Source organism: Miniopterus schreibersii, assembly GCF_964146895.1.
Source record: "Miniopterus schreibersii genome assembly, chromosome: 3".
Classification (NCBI taxonomy): Eukaryota; Metazoa; Chordata; class Mammalia; order Chiroptera; family Miniopteridae; genus Miniopterus; species Miniopterus schreibersii.
In genome coordinates, this window is record NC_138103.1 from 12805537 (window position 1) to 12829402 (window position 23866).

At 48.0% G+C, this 23866-nt stretch overlaps 1 protein-coding gene across 2 annotated transcripts in view; it reads left to right on the forward strand.

Moving 5' to 3' along the window:
• The window catches only part of MGRN1 (mahogunin ring finger 1), a 51456-nt gene continuing 27590 nt past the window's right edge, over positions 1-23866 (forward strand). The window contains exons 1-3 of one of the 2 annotated variants that reach the window (XM_081133629.1): positions 1-268; positions 21872-21990; positions 23559-23647. In XM_081133629.1, coding sequence (XP_080989755.1) covers positions 181-268; positions 21872-21990; positions 23559-23647 — 296 coding nt within the window. In that variant the 5' untranslated portion in view covers positions 1-180. The remainder of the gene's footprint in view (positions 269-21871; positions 21991-23558; positions 23648-23866) is intronic. The other variant, XM_081133628.1, reaches the window with a different exon arrangement.

Genomic DNA, 23866 nt, shown 5'->3' on the forward strand with positions numbered 1-23866 from the left:
AGGTGCCTCGGCTCGGGGGTGCGGAGGGCCGCCGTGGCGTCCGCCCCGGGCCGAGGCTTCTGCTGCCGTGGGCTAGCGTCCGTGCGGCCTGGTCCGGGCCATGTCTGCGTGAAGGCGCCGCTGCTGCCGCCCCCTTCCCACCCCGGTCCCGGCCGGCCCCGGCCAGGCCCGCCGCGCACCATGGGCTCCATCCTGAGCCGACGCATCGCGGGCGTAGAGGACATCGACATTCAGGCGAACTCGGCCTATCGCTACCCACCGAAGTCCGGTGAGCAGCCGGCCCGGCGCGGACGACGAGGCGCGGGCTTGGCGGCAGGGGGTCGGGCACGGCGTGCACGCGCGGGGCCCTCCGCGCTGGGGTGGGCTGGGGGATCTACTGGGTCCCGGCTCTTCCTGCCGCCTCCCTGCCCGGAGCTCCGCGCGCCCGCCTCCCGGATGCTGGGGCGTGTGTGCGTGTGTGGCCCTGGGCTGACCGCCTCGTCCAGGCTGGGTGACCTTGGGTCAGTCACTTCGCCCCGGAGTGCCTCAGCTCCCTGCCTGCACCCTGGGAAGACCCTCGGGAAACTCCTAGGGGCGTAGGGCCCCGGTGAGGTTGAGGGCGCGATGCTGGCGAGGGGTTCGCACGGTACCAGGCGCTTCGCTTGTGCTTACAAAGTGGTCATTGTCGTCGTGACATCACACCATCGCCGGTTTTGGCTCTCTGCGGTGGCTTGGTGTGAAGACCCAGCCAGTGGTTTAGGACATTCTCCATCCCGTATGGACAGAGGTTTAGCTCTTCTGTGACCTCCGTGCCTGGGTATGGTGGGGAGAGTGGGGCTGGGCCCAAGAAGATGATTATAATCAATGGAGAAGAGTCTGGGAATCTTGCTGGGGAACAGGAGAATGGTTGGAGAGGACCTCTGGGTTCTCTGGTCTCCTTTTTTTGTGACCAGAGACCTGAGCCACCAGGGTGGGTGTGGCTTTCCCAAGGTCTCAGAGCTGAATGAAAGCACATCTGGGACCAGGAGTCCAGCTCCCAAAGGAGTTGTTCCCACTCTGTTCTGCTGCCTCTCATGGTGAGCGTGGCCTGACCAAGAACTTTGGCTCCAGTTCCTTACTGGTCGTCATCTCATCTGGTCATTTGCCATGGAAAGGCGAGAAGAAAGGGAATAAGGAGTTTGAACATCATGGGGACTTTCATGTTGGGTCCTCTGATCCTGGCTTCTGAAGCATCTGATCCATGTGGTCTTCCAGGCCTCACAGTTGGCCTGTGGGCATCCACCAGGCCAGATTTCCTCTGAGTGTAGTTCAGGATCACCTGCTCCCACCAAGTGGGGAAGCTTGTGAAACATGCAGTTCCCAGACCCTGCCTCAGACCTGCTGGGGGCCTAGGAACCTGCATTTAAAAAACAGTCCCCAGGTGAGTCTGATGTCCACTCAAGTTTGGGAACTGCTCTGTCCTGATTTTGGAAGGTGAAAGAAGTGAAGTGTCTGGGGCTACTGGAAATAAAGGAGGTGGAGGTGGATTTAGGACTAAAGTCGGAAGGGGATGCAATCAGAACTGGAAAAAGGTACTGCTGCCTACTAGTTGGGGAGATCTCCATGCCTGATTGTGTCGCAGGCACAAGGGCAGGGCACCCCAGCCTGGTTTGGGGTTCCCCTGGGGGCTCTGGGGTCTGACTTCCCCAGACCTGATGGAGTAGTTTGAAATCATTCTTTCCCATTGCTGATGTTCTTCCAGCCTGTCTTTAGCTGAGTGACCTTAGGCAAGTTGCTTAGCCCTCTGGGTCACAATTTCCTCCTCTGTAAAGTGGGCTAGTCCTTGTACAGTACCCAGAATAGTGCCTGGCACTTAAGAGGTCCTGGAAAAGTATTCGCTGCTATAATGACTTAAGAAGGAAATCAGGTGATCAGCTCAGACCCTAATAGCAGTTAGCATTGGTAAGGCGGAAATATCAAAAAGTTTAATGTGGCACCTCCTGTCACCTGGGAGCAGAGCAAACTTGTTCTCCCTTCGCTTGGACCTTTGGACAAAACCACAAATACAAGCCATTTACAGCGCCGTGTTCAGGTTCTGAGTGGCAGACCTTGCTAATCAGTCTGGACACTCTTTCCCACTGAACCTGGACTTGGTTTCAGAATCCACCAGTGAACACCCCAGTCAACCATGACTAGTAGATAGGGGCTGACACCCCGGTGAATGCCGTGGGCCACCTTGGTTTTGCTGCCAGCGACAGCAGTGTTTGGGGGCCTCTCCAGTCCAAAGGCTGTCCTTTCTGCTTCCTCATCCCTTGTTTAGAGAGGGTCAGTTGGAGGTGAAAGGGACCTTAGCAGTACTTTAGTATGTTTCCCCAGCGGTGGACTGGGGACTGCAGGGGAGTTTGAGACCATTTTAGTTGGTGCCCCCATGGACCTTTCAGTTGTTTTTATGAGAAAGTTGTTATCTTTTCGGGCTTCTGGCAGTTTTGTCAATTATATCAAGGAGAAAGAATCCTTGGGTGCTAATAATTTTTAATTTAAAAAAATTTTCTTTTCACATTGCTTTTCAGAGAGAGTAGAAGGGAGAGAGAGAGAGAGAGAGAGAAACATTGATGTGAGAGAGACACATCAAGTGGTTGCCTCCCGCATGCGCCCAGGATTGAGTCTGCAGCCAAGGTACGTGCCTTTGGCTGGAATGGAACCTGGGACCCTGCAGTGCACAGGCTGACGCTCTAACCACTGAGCTAAACTGGCTAGGGCATGGTGCTAATAATTTTTAAACACCTCTAACACTGTCCAGTTTTTCACCCAGCTTTATTAACATATAATTGGGCCCCGGTTGGGTAGTTCAGTTGCTTAGAGCATCGTCCCGATATACTAAAGTTGTGGGTTCCATCTCCAGTCAGAGTATATACAAGAAGCAATCAGTGCCCGGCTGCCATGGCTCAGCGGTTGAGCGTCGACCTAGGATCCAGGCGATTGGGGTTCGATCCCTGGTCAGGGCACATGCCTGGGTTGCGGGCTTGATCCCCAGTCGGGGGCGTGCAGGAGGCAGCCGATCAATGACTCTCTCATCATTGATGTTTCTGTCTCTCTCTCCCTCTCTTTTCCTCTCTCTGAAATCAATAAAGATATATTTAAAAAAAAAGAAGCACTCAGTGAGCTGTGGCCAGTGTGGCTCAGTGGTTGGAATGTCGTCTCATGCACGGAAAAATCATGAGTTTGATATCAGGTCAGGGCATATGCCCAGGTTGCTGGTTCAGTCCCCAGTCAGTGTGTGTGCTGGAGGCAACCGATCGATGTTTCACTCTCACATCAATGTTTCTCTCTCTCTCTCCCCCACCCTTCCTCTTTCTCTAAAAAACAATAAAAATTATTTTTTTAAAAGGGAAGCAACTAATGAATGCATCAATAAGTGGAACAACAAATCGATGTTTCTATCTCTCCCCCCTTCTCTCAAATCAATTAAGAAAAAAAAGATATAATTGACAGACAATGTTGCGTAACTTTAAGGTATACAAGTGTGATGATTTGATAAATGTATATATTGGGAAATGATTACTACAGTAGGTTCGTTAACACATTCATCCCCTCAGTTACTTTTTGTGTGTGTGGAGAGAACTTTTAAGATTTCCTGTTCAATTTTTTTCTTGCTTCTGGGATTTTGAGCATGCAGTGCAACAGTACTTAGCTTGAATTTAATCACATTTGCTTCTTTGTTTTCATTGTATTTATTTTCTCTTAACACCTTTATTGGGGTATAATTTATGTGCCTTAGAACTCATCCATTGTAAACATACAGTTTGATTTTTTAGTAAATTTATAGAATTGTGCATCCATCACCACAATCAGTTTTAGACATTTACATCACCCCCCCAAAGTTTCCTCATGCCCCTTTGTAGTCCGTCCCTACCCACATCCCATCACTAATCTGCTTTCTGTCTTTAAAAGTTGCCTTTTTTAGACATTTGACACAACATGTAGTCTATTTTGTGTCCGGCTTCTGTCACTTAGCATAATGTTTTTGAGCCTGATCCATGTTGTAGTGTGTACTTTATTGTATGGACATAGCGTATTTTATCTAGTCACCAGTTAATGAACATTTGGGTTATTTCTACTTTTGGACTATTGATGAATAATGCTGCTATGACTATTTGTGAACGTTTGTGTGGTCTGTTGATTTCTCTTGGGTAGATACCTAGGAGTGGAATTGCTGGGTTTTAGGGTAATTTGATGCTTAACCTTTTGAAGAACTGCGAAATTGTTTTCCATAGTGTGTGTTCCATTTTACATTTATTCCCGTCAGTACTGTGTGAGCATTCCAATTTCTCCATATCCTTGTGTGTCTCTTATTTATTTAAAAACATCGGTTGTTATTTCACTTATTTATGTGTTCATTGGTTGATTCTTGTATGTCCCCTGACCAGGGATTGAACCTGCAACCTTGGCATATCAGGATGATGCTGTAACCAACAGAGCCACCTGGCCAGAGCTGTCTTTTTAATTATAGCCATCCTAGTGGGTGTGATGTGGTATCTCATTTGGTTTTGATTTGCATTTACTTGATGATTGATGATATTGAGCATAATTCCATGTGTGTAATGGCCATTTGTATAGCCTGTGTGTCTGTGTATGTGTGTGTGAAAAATGTCTGTTTTAGTTTTTTTTTCTTTTCAGTTTTTAAAAATTGGATTGTTTGTCTTCTTATTGGGCTGTAAGAGTTCTGTATGTATTCTGGATACAATGATACAGTTGCTCTGTGATTTGCAGATATTTTCTCCCCCAATCTGTGGCTTGTCTTTTCATTTCATTTTCTTAATGGTGTTTTTTGAGGAGCAAAGTTTTAAATCTTGGTGAAGTTCAGTTTATTAATTTTTTTTTAACGGTTTATGTTTTTGGAGTTATACCTAAGAGATCTTTGCCTAGCCTGAGGTCACAAAGATCTCCCTTTTTTCCCCCTAGAAGTTTTATAGTTTCAGGTCATACGTTTAGCTCGGTGATCATTTGGAGTTAATATTTTTCATGTATGGTTGAGGTAAGATCTAAGGTCATTTTTTTTATATGGATATTCAGTTATTTCAACACTATTTGTTGAAAAGACAATTTTTTCCCTATCTAATTGCCTTTGCACCTTTGTCAAAAATTAGGTGACCATAAATGTGAGATTTATTTCTGCACTCCCTTGCCCCATCTATAGCTGGCCGGCCCCCAGCTGAGGATCAAAGCAGGTGTTAGGACACCACGTCCGAGCACTTAAAGAGAAGGTTGTGTCCACCGTGAGGAAGGGAGCCTGGAGCGCAGTAGGTACATACACCGCGTGCCTGGCTGTGGGTGGCTGCTGCCACAGCTATTTCTCCTACTGCTGTTGTTACTGTTAATTGTGCCTCAGAGCTATACCTGCTGTCCTGCCCTGGTGTTTAAGGGAGGCCATGCTGGAACAGGTCACCCCAGAGAAGTGTGAGGTGGAGAGGTGACCAGTCCTGTGACTCACCAGCTCGGGGGGGGTGGAGGGGGGCAAATCTAAACCTTCTGTAATCAGAAGTGTGTACTTTCAGAGCATTTCACCTCCATTATCTTCTTGGAGCTTTGCCATGTCCTTGTGACACCAGACTTTTGTCCTCTTTAGCAGAGGAACTAGAAATCAGATTGAGCCCTGGGTCTGGCACACAATAGGCGTTTAATAAATACTCGTGCAAATTTATTATTGTAGAAAGTGACGACCATCTCCCTAGTGTGCAAGTTGCTCAGACTGGGCTGTGTCTTACCCTGTGGGGTATCAGGCTGGGGCTGAGGACTTCTGGGTCTGTGGCCATGTAATGTTGGGGCCCAAGGTGGGTGTGGGGAGACTTGTTGTGTGTGCTTTTGTTGAGGGCAGTCTAGAAACATCTATCTGACTGTGTTCCATGCTGGTGTTGGTTTACTCTTTCCAGAGCAGGGCCTTGCCAACTCTGATTTATCTGGTGCCTGAAGTAAAGAACTGAAGCAGGTGTTCTAGATGAGGGAGGATGCTCTGTGTCACCAAGGGTGTCCTTTGTCACTGGGGGCATTCTGGTTCCATGAGCCATCACTGTCCAGAGGGAGTGGACTTGCACTCTGAGACCCGTGCATTGGTGGCAGTGGGATGGGGGTGGGAAGAGGGGGCTCCACCTGCACACAGGGTTTCACCTTCCTGCTCAAAGACCTACCATCATTCCTGGCATCAGGACATTCACCTTCCCCAAGTGTCACCTGTGCCATTCACCTAAGAACTAGTTCTGTGCTCCTGCTCATGTCAGCGTGGTTTGGAGTTTATTGTTGTAAGAGCTATATAAATAAGCTGTATTTTCCAAGCTTCAGTTGTTGTATTTCACATAACAACAACAACAAAACAACAGCAATAAAAAGCTTTTAAGTTGGCCATGGGGGTAAGCATCTTAGAACCGGCTTCCCTGAAGAAGCAGAGGGTGGCTTGGGTTTAGAAGGCTGCCATTGGCACTTGGACTCTGTGGCCCCCTGAGCTGAGATTTGTCTGGTCTTGATGTTGGAGTGTTGTCCACCGTCGGGGATTTGAGAGGCCCTCAGAGCTCTGCTTGTTTGTCTCTGAGTTCCCCATTCTTCACCGAGTTCCATGCATGTGTCTGAGGATCTTTCATAGTTTCTCTGGGAATTGCTGAGAAATTGTCACTTCTGACTCAAATAACCTGGCTCTATGTCAGCTGCCAGCTTTGCCCTCCCTGGGCTTTGTTGAATTTCACATCAACCCTGCCATATATTTCATGCAGGCATATAACAAAACCTTTGTTGGCCCTTTGAAATTGTGTTCTCCAAAGGCCTGCACAGCCTGGCAGTTGAAGAAAGCCCGAGTTGGTGTTGGTCTGGCCAGATGGCCAAGGGGCCTTTTATCCCATGCCACAAAAGTGGCTGCTGCGCTGCCCAGGATAAAAGGGGTGTGTGTGTGCTTTCTTCCTCATAGTTGGGGCGGCCTTTACAGTGTTTGCAACTCACCCTCCCACAAACATGAGCGGGCGTGGTGGTAGGAGCACCAGATTCCAAGTCCTGAACCATTAATTCTCTCTTGGGCCCCAGTCTCCCCCACTCACCAGCTTAACCTCTGGTTCCCCAGGCCTCTTTCGGGTCCAACTCTGCAAGTCCACTTGAGCCAGCAGGGTGGGACCTGGCTCTGGCCCTGGCCTGGCCATCTTGTGTTTCCCAGTGGGCCCTGAAGTTTCCTGGAGAATGTGCTGTAGTTCCTGGCTGACTGGTGGGCGGTGATCACTGCCACCTCCCTCACCTCCCAAACCCAATGCCGGCCAGGCCAGACATTTGAGTGGGACCATGTTCCATTGGGCATTTCCTGTGTGCATTTCTGTTGGGCTTGTACGGTCACCCACCTCACATTTCTGTGTCACCCTGTAAAGTGAAGCGCAGGTGGTTTCGTGTACAACACTCCTGCAGCACCTAGCTCAGGGGCTTAGTAACCAACCATTGAATTGTTTAGTTCTGCCAACTCTTCCCAAGTCTGCCAGGCTCCTCAGGGCTGCGGGGAACGAGGCTCACCCCCGCCTGTGACACGAGGACAGGATCTGAGGAGAAGTGAGGCCCAGTCCCTCTGCTGTTTACAGAAAAGCCAACATTGTGGAACAGCTTGGGAGATGGGCCACTTGCAGTCTAACAAGAAAACAATCAGGCCCTGGCTGGGTTCTCGGTTGGAGCTTCGTCCCGATACGCCAAGGTTGTGGGTTCAATCCCTGGTCAGGGCACATACAAGAATCAACCAATGAGTGCATAAATAAGCGGGGCAACAAATTGATGATTCTCTCTCTCTGTCTTTCAAATAAAAAAAACCAAAAAAACCCAAAAACAATTGGCTTGTTTTCTTACAGAGCTAGGTGAGGAAGCAAGAGCCTTGAGGAGTGACTCTAACGTTGGCACATCTGTCCACCTGTGTCTTAAAGAAGGCCTAAGGCCCATTAGAAAGAACACCATTTTCTCAGGCCTTTCATCCTTTTGACTTGGGCCCTCCCCCTTGGACCTGGGCACCCCTGGGCCAAGCTCCCGAGGTGGGCAGACCACCATGCCGGCTCCCTTCAGCCCACCCTGGCATCCTGTTTTCTGATAACTTCAGCTTTCTGCTATCCAGATCTCCTGCCCCATGGAATTCATGGTCACTGCAATATTCCTGAGTGACCAGACTTCCCAGGGAGCCTTTAGGGAAAATGAAAATAAGGACTTGTACTCAGTTCAGTGCATTAAAAAGTGAGTATGTATTTACATATATATTTAAGTCCAGGGTGTAACATAGAAAATGTACAAGTCCTAAGCATACAGCTTGATAAACAATCACAAAGTGAACATGTTGAAGAAATAGAACAGTCGTAGTTCCCTGAAACCCCCCAGTGCCCCTTTGCAATCTTTTTCCTCCCTGGGAAACCCTTTCCTGATCTCACCAGAAGTGGAGGTGAGTTTTGCCTATTTTTGAACTTGATATAAACAGAAGTAGACATTCTTTCCCTCCACATTTGATGATGAGAGCCCCTGGCACATGGTTCATGGGCAGTAACTGGTTTCCTTTCTTTGCTACATGAATTTCCAGTTGCAGCCCCTGTGTGTTCGACCATTCATGTGGAGGGGCATTGGGGAAATTCCTGGTTTGGGCTCTTACGCAAAATGCTGCCATGGACACTCTTGTGACTGTCTTTGGTGCTCATGAGTCTGATTTCTTTGGGTCTCTTTTTTTTTTTCTTCGGGTTTGTTAATTGCGGTAAAATACACATAGCATAGCAATTACTATCTTAACCATTTTTAAGTGCACAGCTCAGTGGGTTCATATACATTCACACTGTTGTGCAACCATCACCATCATCACCCCCGTAACTCATTTCATCATGTGAAACTGAAACTGTCCTCTCTCCGCAGCCCGGCAACCACCACTCTTTTCTGACTCTGTGATTTTGACTACTCTCAGTTACTTGCCTCTTTGAGTCCATTTTCATACCTGGGAGTGGGTGTCAGGACCCTCTGGTGCGCGTGTGCGGCATCAGCAGCTTTTACAGTTTCATGGAGTGATTGCACCAGTGTGCACCCCCACAGGCTGAGCACCAGAGTTCTGTTGGCTCTGCGTTCTCACCAACTGGCTAATATCAGGGTGTGGTTTTTTGTTTTTTGTGTGTTTTTTTTTAAATATATCTTTATTGATTTCAGAGAGAGGAAAGGAGAGGGAGAGAGAGAGATAGAAACATCAATGATGAGAGAGTCATTGATCGAGCCCACAACCCTGACCGGGAATCGAACCCCAATCGCCTGGATCCTAGGTCGATGCTCAACCGCTGAGCCACGCCCGGCCGGGCTCAGGGTGTGTTTTATTTGTTGCTTTTTAATTTTAGCTATGGATTTCTCATTGTAGTTATAATTTACTTTTCCCTGATGACTAATGACGTTGGGCACCTTTTTGTATGTAAATTGCCATTCATCTCTCTTCCTCCTTTTGTGAGGGGCCTGGTGACATCTTTTGCATATTTTTTTATATTGGATTGCCTTTTGTTTCGCCCTGATTTGCAGTTCTTTCCTAAGTGCTTTTTATTACGTTTTTAATTCTTTTAAAAAAATATATATTTCAGAGAGAGGAAGGAAGAGGGAGAGAGAGAGATAGAAACAGCAATGATGAGAGAGTCATTGATCCGCTGCCTCCTGCACGCCCCCCGAGTGGGGATTGAGCCCGCAACCCGGGCATGTGCCCAGACAGGGAATCGAACCTTGATCTCCTAGATCCTAGGTCGATGCTCAACTGCTGAGTCACGCCCGGCCAGGCACATTTTTAATTCTTTGGAAATTGGCTGTTGCTATGGTGTTTATGGAAATTAGCTTAGGCAAGAAATGGAATGCATTGGAAGAGTGGGGGGTGGTCCTCCGGAACCCAAGGGTGGGTAATCAAAAAGTGGAACTGGTCAGAACGAAGAGCCCCTGTTCCACTCTGGCCTCAGTATGATGCTGCTGTGACAGTTGTAAAGCCCACCAGGGTCCCTCAGAGACCAAGTCTTGTGGTCCTAGGTCCAGTTCCACAGTCTAGTTCCACGGGGGAGAGAATCTGGTTATTGGCATAGTGCAGTCAGATGTCCTCCTTAACCAACCAGCTGTATCCAGGAGGTGAGAGCCATGTGCCCTGGTGGTAGCTGGGGCCCACCCCATGGGTGGTGGAGACTGTTTCCAGAAAAGCAGTGTAAGCTGGGTAGCATCCTTCTCCCCCACCCCTCGAAAGGTGGCTACAACAAATTATGGGAATTCAGAGAACCAGAATCTTTGCTTAGTGCTTCTTCCTTGTTAGGGGCTGAGAGCTTCGAAAATCTTCCTGCTGTGTTACGTAGGCTCTCACACTGGAGGGAAACTAGGAAGCAAATGCTTATCAGGTGTCTTCTCACCTGTCCAAGGCTCCTTTTATCCTTCAGGCATCCCGAGCTGACCTCTTACTTTTAGTCTGCAACCAGTGTGCTTCACTGAGGCCTCTCGTGTTACAGATGGGGACACTGAGGCTCAGGGAGGTTACTGGCGCCGAGTTACTGGCCTGAGTGTGGCAAGCACATGTGTGACCTCATCAGCCGGAAGATTAGAGGTGGTTGGGACTCCCGTAGAGTCAGTCTCTTCTCTCTGACTGACTGGGAATAGGCTTACCGGCTGTGGGGCTGCTCTTGGCAGGGTATTCTCGAGGGTCCTAAAGATGCTTTCCTGAGATCTGTACTCTCCGGGAACTGTGATGTTCTGATTTCCTGGTGATCAGGCCCAGCTGGGGCTTAGAGGCAGCAGGTTTCATGGATTTCAGGAGCTGGAACTGGAAATGTCTGTCTTGTTATAGAATGAGAAAAAGTTTCAGCTGGTGGAATCAAGGAGCTATTTCCAGCCTTTACAGAAGTGTTCCCACCTTTCCTGCTCCCCCTCTATTGCAGTGGGAATGGTGACCCGGGCAACTGAGCGACATCCATACCAGTGTCCCAGGTTCCAGGGCCAGTTGAGTTTCTTAGGAGGGGGGCATGGAGCATGTCTTTATTAATGTCATAGTTTACCTGATAGGGATAATTTTGTTTTATAATAAAAAATATTTAGTCTTCATCTGTTTCTGGCACAGAGCTTCTAAAACTCTTGAAATTTCCTAAGTGATGAATGATAAAAGTGAAATGGGGTTTTTTAATATTTACAACCCTTTTCAATCACATCTAAGTTTATGTCAATGAGATGATTTTTGGAAAGCCCCTGAGAATGGGGGCTGGTTGCCAGGGGAGCCAACTGTGTGATTAGAGGGCTGGAGGTTGAGATGATCACCAAGGGTTGGTGAGTTAGTCAGTTATGCCTGTGTAATGAAGCCGCCACAAAAACCCAAAAGGATGGGTTTGGAGAGCTTCTAGGTTGGTGAGTACACCAGGATGCTGGGAGGGTGGCACACTGAGGGAGATTGTGGAAGTTCTGCATCCCTTCCCCATAGCTTGTCCTGTGCATCTCTTCCATCTGGCTGTTCCTGGGTCGTGTCCATTTATAATAAACTGGTAACCTGGTAAGTGAGCTGTTTTCTGAGTTCTCTGAGCTGCTCTAGCAAATGAATGAACCTGGGGAGGAAGTCATGGGAACCTCTGATCTATAGTTGATTGGTCAGAAGCATAGGCGAACCTGGACTTGTGATTGGCATCTGAAGGGGAGGCAGTTGTGTGGGACAGAGCCCTTAACCTGTGGGATCTGATGCTATCTGCAGAGAGATAGTGGCAGAGCTGAGCTAAATTTGTAGGTCACCCAGTCCGTGTCTACTGAGAATTAGAGAATTTCTTGGTGGTGGTGAAAAAACACACACATTGGATTGGTGTAGTTGAGAATACGGGCTCTTGGGTCAGCATGGGTTTTCAGTGAGGACACCACCTCTCCCTGATATGGGGCTTAAGCTGGTGACTGGACCTCTCTGCGCCTATTTTCTTATTTTTTTTTTAATAATTTTTTAAAATTTATCTTTATTGTTGAGAGTATTACAGGTGTCCCATTTTCCCCCCCCAATTGACCCCTTCACTTTGCTCCCACCCCCTCCCCAGGTCTTCGCCCCGTTATTAACTGTGTCCGTGGGTTATGCATATATGCATATAACTTCTTTGGTTAATCTCTTCCCACCCGCCACCCCCTTCCCTCTTTCCTCTGAAATATGATCGTCTGTTGCATGTGTCAATGTCTCTGGATCTATTTAGTTCATCAGATTCTTTTGTTCATTAGCTTCTTCTTAATGAAGACCCTTCAACATTTCCTGTAGTGCTGGTCTGGTGGTGATGAACTCCTTTAGCTTTTTCTTATCTGTGAAGCTCTTTATTTGACCTTCAATTCTAAATGATAGCTTTGCTGGGTAAAGCAATCTTGGTTGTAGTTCCATGTTTTTCATCACTTTGAATATTTCTTGCCACTCCCTTCTGGCCTCCAGAGTTTCTGTTGAGAAATCAGCTGACAGTCGTATGGGTGCTCCCTTGTAGGTAACTAATTGCTTTTCTCTTGCTGCTTTTAAGATTCTCTCTTTGTCTTTAACCTTTGGCATTTTAATTATGATGTGTCTTGCTGTGGGCCTCTTTGGGTTCCTCTTGTTTGGGACCCTCTTGTGGGCCTCTTTGGGTTCCTCTTGTTTGGGACCCTCTTGTGGGCCTCTTTGGGTTCCTCTTGTGGACCTCTTTGGGACCCTCTGTGCTTCCTGGACTTGTAAGTCTATTTCTTTCCCCAGGTAGGGGAAGTTTTCTGTAATTATTTTTTCAAATAGGTTTTCAATTTCTTGGTCTCTTTCTTCCCCTTCTGACACCCCAATAATACGAATGTGGGGCCTCTTGAAGTTGTCCCAGAGGCTCCTTATACTATTTTCATATTTCTGTATTTTTTTTTCTTTTTGCTCTTCTGGTTGGGTGTTTTTTGTTTCCTCATGTTCCAAATTGCTGATTTGATTCTCAGCGTCCTCTACTGTACTGTTGATTCCATGTAAATTATTCTTCATTTCAGTTTGTGTAGCCTTCATTTCAAATTGGTACTTTATTATGTTATCGATTTTCTCAGTTATTTCTCTAATAGTCTGCTTAAACATCCTTATAAACAAAATTCTGAACTCTGTATCTGTTAGCTTGCTTGGATCTATTTCATTTAGTTCCTCTTCTAGAGATTTCTCCTGTTCTTTCCTTTGTGACATGTTTCTTTGCCTCCACATTTTGGCTGCTTCCAGGTGTTTGTTTCTAGGTATTAGGTAGAGCTGCTATGTCTCCTGGAGTGCCTTTGTGTAGTAGGTGTCCTGTAGGGTCCAGTGGCTCAGCCTCCCTAGTCACCTGAGCTGGGCCTTCTAGGTGCTTCCCTGTGTGGGCTGTGTGCACTGTCCTGTTGTAGTTGAGCCTTCGTTGCTGTTGGCGTCCCTGGGAGGAATTGACCCCCAGGCCAATCAGCTGTGACGACCAGCTGCAACTGCCACCAAAGAACTGCTGTGCTGGAGACACCTTTATGGAGCAGGGTTTACTTTAGTGGAGCTTTGGTGTTCACCAAGTGCACCCCTTGAGTGTCACTTGTGGATGTGGTAGGGTTGTAATCCAGCGTGATCGAGTCTGACTACCAGGTGCACTGTCTCTGGAGCCTCCGGGGAGGTGCATAGTCAGCCTCTGCCAGTGCCTTGCCCAGGGCCACCCAGCATGAGCTACACAGCAAACCGTAGTTGGCTGCTACTTGTGCTGCGCTTGGAGGTGTCCAGGAGAGGCCAAGCTATGAACCAATGTAGGCTGCCACTAGAGCCAGGCCTGGGGCCACTTATCAAGCTGTATGGGGCCTGCTGCTGCTTGGTTGAGAGATTTTAGGAAAGTCCTAAGCATGAGACTGGAGAGGCCACTTGCACAGAAAAGCCCCTGGAAATGGCCCGGATGAGCGGCAGGTGGGGAGGGGCGGGGCCTCCGGGAATCATGGGGCGGGGCCAAAGGTGTGAGTCAGGTGCTGGCGATTCAAATATGATGCGTGCTTGCCGGCTGTGTGCGGCGAGGACTCTCCAAAGGAGCCATGGCCTCTGCCAGCCCTTCTGCCTGGGAGGAAGCCGCCCCTCCACCTCTCGCCCGGATCTCAGGCAGGTTAGTTCCTCCCCGTGTGTCCCTGGTCCTTTCAAGCTGCTGCCCGGCGCTGGGCTCAGAGGGAGCGCGTCTGACTGCGCGGGCCCTGTAAGAGGAGCTTCCTGGGGCTCCCGCAGCCTCTGGACCCTCAGGGACAGTCCCCGCTGGTTTCACAGCCCGGAGTTGTGGGGATGTCTCTTCCCGGCCCTGGAGCCCTGGGCTGGCGGCCTGCTGTGGGGCTGGGACCCCTCGCTCCTCCGGGAAACCTGCACCGCCGAGATTTCCCTCCCCCGTTTAACCCATGGCACCGGGTGAGGGCCGGGGGCCGAGTCTCCAGGATTCAGCCCCGATCCGCCCGCGTCTCTGTCCCTCCTCCCAGTCTTGGTACTTCAGTTCCCTGGTTGTAGGGCTTTTGTTCAGCCACATCTCAGGAGGCTCTGAGTGATGGTGGTTCTGTATTTTAGTTGTAATTTTGATGTGGTTGTGGGAGGCGGCGGGTGCAGCTGTTACCTACGCCGCCATCTTGTTTCTCTCCTGTGCCTATTTTCTTGACTGTCAAATAGTAGAAACAGTGTGATCCACCTTCTTTTATTTGGTGAGTTTTTGTTGAACCCTACTGTGTGCAGGCTATGGTGGTGGCCACTAGGGATATGGGACAGTGAACAGACATATGACCCCTGGTCTTGGCAAGGGGAGGACAGGGTGTGAACCAGCGGGGAAACACAGAAACAGGATTTGCTGCCAAGTTGCAAATGGCCTGTAGGGAAGTCATGGGGGGCCTCACCTCGGAATTGAAAGGTGGGAGCCGCCCGTTGGGCCAGAGGGACTGAGGTGGCCAGTGCAGAGCAGAATCACTAGTTTGCAGAGTGGTGAGTGGGCACCCGACCCTTAGGTTGAGGTGTGGGAACGTTTGCTGTTGAGGATTGCTTTAGGATCGGGCTGCAGCATCAGGAGTATGAGGCAGGAGGCTGGGTTATCTAGAACCTTGATGGAAAGGACACCAAGTCAGGCACTCGGACCCCGTGTTCCCCAAGCAGGTGGCCCTCGGGAGTCATGAGCATGGGGGCACCGCAAGGTGCACAGCCCTGCTCCACGGGTTGGGGTGAGATGAAGGTCCCATTCCTCAGCGCTCCATCCTCATGACCTAATCTCCCCTAAGGCTCCACCTCTAAATACCATGTGGGGGTTAGGTTTCAACATGTGTATTTGGGGGGGGGGGCACACAGTCTGTAGCAGAGTCCCAAACTCTGATCTCTTGATAAGGTTGGGTTTTAAAAAACAATCTCTGTAGCAAAGGATTCAAGCAATGCAGATGTTTTTTGGGAGAATGTGGAAGTCCCTGTCTTACTCTTCCCAGCCCTCTCCCACCTCCTTGGAGGTTCCTCCCAGTAGTTTGGTTTGGATCCTTTGAGACCCTTTGTTCAGTGGAATCCATCTGTGCTCTCCATGCTGACCTGTGCTGTGCCTTTCCCCTCTGCTTCCCTGGAGAGATCTTTGCACATCCTGGTGCCTCCCTCAGTGGGTTAGTTCATTTAAGTAATTTAGAATGTTTTCACTTTTTTATTGTAAATGATGGTCATTGCACAAATGTGTACTACACACACATTTGAAAGTGGAACAGACAAAATGAAAGTAAAACCCAGAAATCTGCTTGGCTTGCTCTCTGGCTGGAAGGTACGATGCCTGCCCACCCTCCACTGGCCATCATCGAGACAGCCACTAACCGGTGGCCGGTGGCTTTGATTTTTGTCGTCTCTGGAATATGATGACATGTGTGTCCTTCTGCACCTGGTGTCTAAAGGGAAGTGGAGCTTGTGTGTGGGAATGCTAGTAGCCTCCTGGGAAGACATATTCAGTCTTTGTTTTGGTGGCTCTTCATCTCTTTGTCATCCAGGTCACCTGGACACCACCCGTAAGTAGGGCAGAGTCTGAGTCCCTTGGGCAGAGAGGAGGCGAACCATCTGAGCTTCAGTGCCCCTCGACTGGTGACAGGAAGGAGGGGACAGGGATGTGAATTTGTTTTAGCCATCGTGTTTGAGGATGGCCCTGCTCAGGCTGGAAGGCTGTGGCGTCCTGGAACGTGCCACATTGCTGGGGCTCTAGGCCAAAATCATGGCCTCTGACAGGTCCTCCAAGTTCGGCCACAGAAGGATTTTCTGATCCAGGAGGCCTTTGTATGTGGTTCACTGAGTGTGAACAGAGGTCACACCACTGACCATTGATCGCCATTCCCATGCTGCTGGAGGCACCCTGGTGTGGGGTTGAGACACAGTAAGCTTGGAGTCAGCAGGTTTGAGCCCAGCTCCACCATCGCCACCTTGGTGACTTCTGAGCGCATTTCCCCACATGGAAAGTGGGGGCAGGGCCTGGCTGGAGTGGTCAGTTGGTTGAGCGTAGTTCCATGCACTAAAAGGTTGCCGGTTTGAGTCCCTGTCAGGATACTGGGTTTGTGTTTGATCTCCAGTCAGGGAGTATACGGAAGGCAACCGACTGGTTTCTCTCTCCCTCCCTCCCTCTCTCTCCCTCCCTTTCTCTCTCAGCATGTCCACAGGTGAGGATTAAAAAAAAGAAAGTGGGGGCAGAATCTGTCCCCCCTTGATAGATTCTGTGGGGAAAACAGGCTAGGGCACTCACTCAGGGTCGTGGAGGAAGGTGGTGGCTCCTGTTCTCTTTTCACCTTCATGTCTTCCTTCTGTTTCTCCTCTCAGTTGCCTATTTTTTTTTTTTTTTAATCCTCACCCGAGGATATGTTTTTATGGATTTTAGAGAAAGAGGAAGGAAGAGAGAGAGAAAAAAACATCGATCAGTTGCCTCCCATATATGCCCCAACTGGGGATCGAACCTATAACCTGAGTATGTACCCTGACCAGGAATCAGACCCTCAATCCTTCGTTGCACAGGACGACACTCCAACCAACTGAACCACACTGGCCAGGGCGATGGTGCCATTATTATTTTTTATTTATGTTTTAGCCTTACTAGAGGATATTTTTTCCATTGCTTTTCATAGAGAGTGGAAGGAGGAGAGAGAGAGAAACATCGATGTGAGAGAAACACATCAATTGGTTGCCTTCTGCTCGCTTGCCAACCTGGGCCAGGGATTGAGGCTACATCCGAGGTACACACCTGTGCCTGGAATTAAACCCAGGACCATTCAGTCTGCAGGCCGATGCTCTAACCACTGAGCAAAACCTGCTAGGGCTAGCGTCATTATTTTAAAACTTAGCCATTCTAAATTGTGTATAGTGATATTGCATTTAATTTGTGTTTTTAATTTGTGTTTCCCTAATGACATGAAAAGATTATTGACAGCATTTTTAAATGTGGTTTATAGAGATTGGCTAGTGATTTAAAAGAGATTATTTCTAAGAATCGATGTGATGAATTTTTCTTAGACATTTAAGTGATCTGACAGAATTCTTCATGAAGAATTAGAGTAGTCATTTATCCAAAGTTTGCTGTTTGTTTAATTACATTAAAAATGAAGAACTGACTTCTTATAGTTTTAATAATTTTTATTTATAATCAGTCTGGGAAATAAGGCTCATGTTATTCATGTGTAAAATCGGAATGCAATAGCATCAATTCCGATTTATAAAATTTGACATGTCTAGGTATAGAAGGCACTAGGTTTTGATTTGCTTCTTAGAAACATTTAGGTTATGTTCTGTTTGTTAGCTTAGGTTTATTGCTAGAACCTAAGTACTCTACTTACCTTCTTAGCTAACATAATTGGGACCAAATTGTCAGTTAATCAAAAAGTCAGTTAAAGTTTTTATTATAAAAAGTTATCAAAAAATGAAACATACATACTTTGAATATTTTATTTAACTTAAAACCAAGGTTTTACATTTTTAATATAAATCTACTGATTGGACTTCTGTGCTTTTTTTTTTTTTTAATATATCTTTATTGATTTCAGAGAAAGGAAGGGAAAGGAAGAGAGATAGAAACAGCAATGATGAGAGAGTCATCATTGATAGGATGCCTCCTGCATGCTCCCCACTGGGGATGGAGCCCGCAACCCGGGCATGTGCCCTGACCGGGAATCGAACCTCAATCTCCTGGATCCTAGGTCGATGCTCAACCGCTGAGCCAAACCCAGCTGGGCTCTGTGCCTTTCTTGCACTCACTGCATGGACTACAGTTTCTGGTTTTAAGTTTTATAAAGTGAAGTGGTAACCTAATGACACTTGTGAAGCAGTGTGGGGCAGAATCTTAGATTTTAATAATCTCTTGAAATACCTTGCCCACCTTAAATTCATTTTTCTTAAAAGCGACTTGCCTTTATTGAGTCTTTCCAAAGCTCAGCCCCCTTTTCTTATTTCCCTTTTTCCTCTTCATAGCTGTGCTTGCTCCTTTTGGTCCAAAAGTATATGCACACAGATAGACACACAATATGCACACAACACACACACCATACACACATACATACAGACATGCACCTGCAAGCACAACATGTACACCTGTATACACACACATACACTGTGCACAATACACTTATACACACTTGCACACACATACATACACACATGCACACTTGGGAGCTGCTACCAGTTCCCTTTGATGCAAACATTTGTTCTCTAAAAGTTTCTTTTTAAAAAATGTGAGCATCTGAAAAACACAGAAGGGTATAGAATGCCCTCCATTCAGAATTCACGGTTAGCATTTTCTATATTGTTGTCTCATGCCCCGTCTTGGACCCGGTGCTTCGTTCCCATGTCTGGTTCATTCTTCTCCGTGTGTAGGTAGGTGTTCCACGTCTAAGCCCTGGGGCTGCTCTCTGAGGTTTCCGAGCTCTGTGTGAGTCTTGTTTGCTTTGCGACTGCTTCGTGCTGACCGGCAGAGTGTGGTCCCCTCTTGTCACTGCCACAATGACTTGTCACTTTTTGTCCATTTCCTTATTGAGGAAAATGTAGGGTGGTTGCAACTTTTTATGCTCAAAAGTCTTTTATCGATCACCATATTGTATGTCTCTGCAACCAAAATATGTTCATAAATTGAAATGAGAATTTTTAAAGAATTTTTCATCTGGTTTGAGTGGGTATTACAAATACCCAATTGATCAAAACAACATAGATATTATGGTTTTTATAAATAACAAACATAAATACCAAAAAGCATTGGACATGTCTCTTCAGTGGATGGGCTTCCCTCCCCCCCCCCCAGTTAATTCACATAGTCACAGTTGAATATAACCTGTTGCTGGAATGAGACAGGCCAGTGTCAGTTCTAGTTCTGTTTTTTATTTGAAGTTGAGAAACCTTGTTCACACAAATCAGTAGGTGGAAATTAACAGGAGTTTGATACAGAAATAATGTCTAATTCCAAATTATTGGCCAAGAAATATAAAGATCTCATACCAAAAAATTGATGATTTACAAGGTGACAAGTTGATCAAGTTCCTCCAGTTCCTAATAATAGCTTTATTGAGATAAGATTCATACACTATTAAAGTCACTTTAAAAAAAAAAATTATATCTTTATTGATTTCAGAGAGAGGAAGGGAGAGAGAAAAACATCAATGATGAGAGAGTCATTGATCGGCTGCCTCCTGCTAGGGATCGAGCCTGCAACCTGGGCATGGAATCGAACCTTGATCTTCTGGATCATAGGTCGATGCTCAACCACTGAGCCACACTGGCCAGGCATAAAGTCACCCTTTTAAAGTGTGCAACTCAGTGTTTTTTCCAGAAGATGGTTCCAGTTTTGTGATATTGCAACCACTATTGTGACACATCCTTGTTCCATGTCTTCAGTCTTTTAAAAATATTTTTTCCCGTTTTAAAATAATACAGGTTAATTGTGGAAAATATATAAAATGCAGTTAAGGTAAAAAAAAAAAAAAAAGTAATATTCATCCATTGCCTCTTAATTCAGAGGTTTTATTTTGTAGCATTTATACCTCTGACGTTATGAAAACTTAAAACTGCACTAAGATGTTTGGCCCTGCTGTGTACAGCACATTAGGTTGTGAAAAGTGCTTTAGAGAAGAACAAAGCAGAGATGGGGAACAGGGGAGGTTGGTCAGCAAGCAAGGCGTAGATGTGGAGGTTGTAAATTTAAAAAGGGATGATCAGGAAAGGCCTTGCTGAGATGGAAAGATAAGGTGAAGGATCAAGGCAGAGCTCTTTGGGAAGAACTTCATAAGCGAGGAAACAGCAAGTGCAAGGGCCCTGGGGTGTTAATGGGTTTGACTAGGTCTGCCATTGTATAGTGCCTTGCAGGCCATGGGGAGGAGTTTGGGATTTACTCTAGTGTGATTTGGAGGGCACCAGAATTTTCTGAGCAGTGGATATGGGAAATAGACTTTGGGGCTAGGCAGGAGTGGGGAGACTGGTGGAGTGGATTATAGTATAATCCAGGCAGGAGATGCTGGTGGCTTTGACAAGGGTGGCAGCCACAGAAACATGTTAGAATCAGGAGCCCAGAGAGGAAGAAGAGGAAGGAAGCCCATTGTGTTATCTCTTACTGAGTAACAAATGAAAAATTTAGCTGTTTATAACAATAAATGCTTATTATCTCACAGTTTCTGTGGGTTCTGAATTTGGAGTGGCTTAGCTGGTGGTTTTGGCTCAGGATTTCCCATGAGGTTGTAGTCAAACTGTCTGCTAGGCTGCAGGATCTGCTTCCCGGGTGGCTTTCTCACAGGGCTGGCAAGTTGTTTCAGGCTGGTGGCTGGAGGTTCGGTTCCTCGCCATGTAGACTTGTTCATAGGGCTGGGTGAGTGTCCTCACAACATGGAGGCTTGCTTCCCCCAGCCGTATTTAGTGTAGGAAGAGTCTACCCAAGCAGTGAGAATACCAGGAGGTAAGAACCATGGGGGCCTACTTGGAGGAGGCCCGCCTCACCCATTTTCTGCCGATGTAGAGGAAACTCTGGGAACTAGTGGGACTTAACATGGTTGGACCTTGGAGGTCCCAGGAGGAGGTTGGAGCAGGAGATTCAGGGCCAGGGACCTGTCTCCAACCTGCAAGGCCTTGCAGGAACTGCTTGGCTCTGTGCTTGATTCTGCCTTTTCCTGAGCCTTCCCTCCAGATGCGCTCCAGCCTCAGGACTCTTGGGGGGAGTCAGATGTGAATGAAGTAACTCAGACTCAGAGCTTGGATTTGGGGTGGAGGGAGCTGACTTAGTCTGGGGTCCAGGAATGTATATGAGTATGCTAGCGCTGTCGTAACAAAGCACCACAAACCGGATGGCTTAAAACAGCTGAATTTATTCTCACAGTCATGGAGGCCAGAAGTCCAAAATCAAGGTGTCCTCAGGGTTGGCTCCTCCTGAAGGCTCTGGGGAGGATCCTTCCTTGCTTCTTCCAGATTCTGGTGGCTCTGGGTGTTCCTTGGCTTGTAATGACGTCACTGCAGTCTCTGCCTCCATCTTCCCATGTCCTGCTTCCCTGTGTGTCTCCGTGTCCAAATCTCCCTCTTTCTTTTGTGAAGACTGGTCACTGGATTTAGGGCTCCCTTTCTAGTCTGACTTCTTATTTATGTTTGCAAAGACCCTATTTTTGATTAAGGTCACATGCACAGGCACGGGGGTTAGGACTGAAACATGTCCTTTTGGAGAACACAACCTGCTAGAGAAGGAAGTGATGTTGGAGTTGGGTACTGGGTGAGTCCCTGGGCAGGGAGGAGAGGCCCTGGAGGGGGAAGGGTATTAGGGTGGGTGCAGAGGTGGGGTGGGGTGGGTTGGGTGAAAGGGCTGAGGCCTGTGTCTGGAGTGAGAGTGGGAGGGACTGCCCGTGGTGGCTTCTCTCCGAATGGAGCTTCTCTCAGGGCTGAGCCTCATCGGCCATCAGGTGCATCAGGAGTGTGTTGAGCCTTAATCTACAACTGTTTTTGTTCGTTTTTGTAAAACAGGAAACTACTTTGCTTCACACTTTTTCATGGGAGGTGAGAAGTTCGACACTCCCCACCCTGAAGGTTACCTCTTTGGAGAAAACATGGATCTGAACTTCCTGGGCAATCGCCCAGTCCAGGTGGGTCTTGTTTGTCAGGGGGTGGGTGGGGGAGGGTTCTGCCTTCAGCCATCTGTGTCCCAGCTTTCAGGATGAGTAGGCACTGAGTCACCCCAGGCTGGGCAGAGCTGCCAGCTGGTAGTGTGCACGTGATGTGTGCATGGGGCATGTCCTGGCCATGCCTCCTTAGAGCCAGGGACCAAGGGTGGGTCACTGGGCACAGTGCAGCTGCTACTGAGCCTGGTGCATCCATGCTACGGGGTTACGGAAGGTTAGGGTGTTGATCCCAGGCCCCTTGAATGACTTTCTTTGAAAAGAAAAAAGAACAGTAGAACAGTGGGCAGGAGATATGATCAAAAGGAGAAATGTAAATGGCTGGTGAATATTTTTTACAAGTTCGCCTTTAACCAGTCACCAGAGAAGTACACGTTCACTCATTGTATTCCATTTTGCCAATGTACATTTGGCATTTACTGTGTCCCTGGGACCCTGCCAAGGGCTGGGGACAGAGGACAGTTCCTGCCCCATTCCCTGGGGGTATGCAGACAATAAAGAAGAGAACAGTTGACAAATGGAGATTAAAAAGAGAGAGAGGGGCAGGAGAGGGCTCTTGACGGGGGATACTGAGTGCAGATTCGGTCCCCAGTGTGAGTGGGGGGTCAAGTGTAGGCCCTGTCTCTCAGGGAACACTGGGCTCCATCACCTGGGGCTATTGAGTCTGGGGCTTCCCTGACCTAGGGTTGGGGTCATCTGGACCAGGGTTCTCCAGGCTGCTTTAGCCATGGAACAGCTGGTTGACTTGAAGCCTTGAATGGCTCCTCTAATGGATGGGAGGCTAGGGGCTAGGACCCAGAGTGCTGGCCTCTACCACCCTCCCAAGCCCATGAGAGTGAGAACAGGACCTCGCCTTCTACATCTGTGAAGCCTCAGCTTTGACTCAGGGCCTGGCTCAACAGGCCTCCTGTAAATCTGTTTTAACTTTTACTTCACACCAGCATAGATTCACCTGCAGTTGTAGGAAATAATGCAGAGAGATCCCGTGTGCCCTTTACCCGGTTTTCCCTGGTGATGACATCTTATAAAACTCCAGTGCGCTCTCACAGCAGGAAACTGACACTGGTGCATCCACCAGTGTGGATTTTCCAGATGTCACCAGTTTTACAGCACTCGTGTGTATATGTGTGTGCGCGTATATGCACCCCTACGTGTTCCTACCGAAATCTTTATTGACCATCAACCTTGAATGGAAAGCCTGCCTTGTTCAGGGCAGCAGTGGATGTTGGGTCCCGCCTCTGGGAATGAGGCCTGTCAACCCCAACCTTAATTGCTCCCTCACATCCCTCAGGCCAGGTCACATTCACTGAGAGTCCTTCCTGGAATAGCCTGAACCCTTCAGGTGTTCTGGTCCCGGCTCTCCCAAGTGCGGGCTGTATTGCCTGCGGTTTACTCTGATGTGAATGAGCGTGATGTCACCTAGTGGTCGGCATGAGGGCCCCAGAGTCCCTGGCGGGTGCTTTGATGACCCCCGTTTCCTGTCTCCTGCCGTGCTGGGGAGTCATGCAGGATTGCTGTGGGTTTTTCCCTCCTAGTTTCCGTATGTCACCCCTGCTCCCCATGAGCCGGTGAAGACGTTGAGGAGCCTGGTGAACATCCGAAAAGATTCACTCCGGCTCGTAAGGTAACACTTGACCTCACTACTTCCTTTACACTAGGACTTCTCTGCTGGGTGACTGTACCCCAGTGACATTGGGCCGTCTGGAGACATCTCTGGTTGTCACAGCTGGAGAGGGTGGTGTTCCTTGAGACTAGGGAGGCTGCTGAATACCCCGCAGTGCACGGGGCGCCCCCACAGCCAAGAGTGACGCAGCTCTGACTGTCAGGGTTGAGAAACTGCATT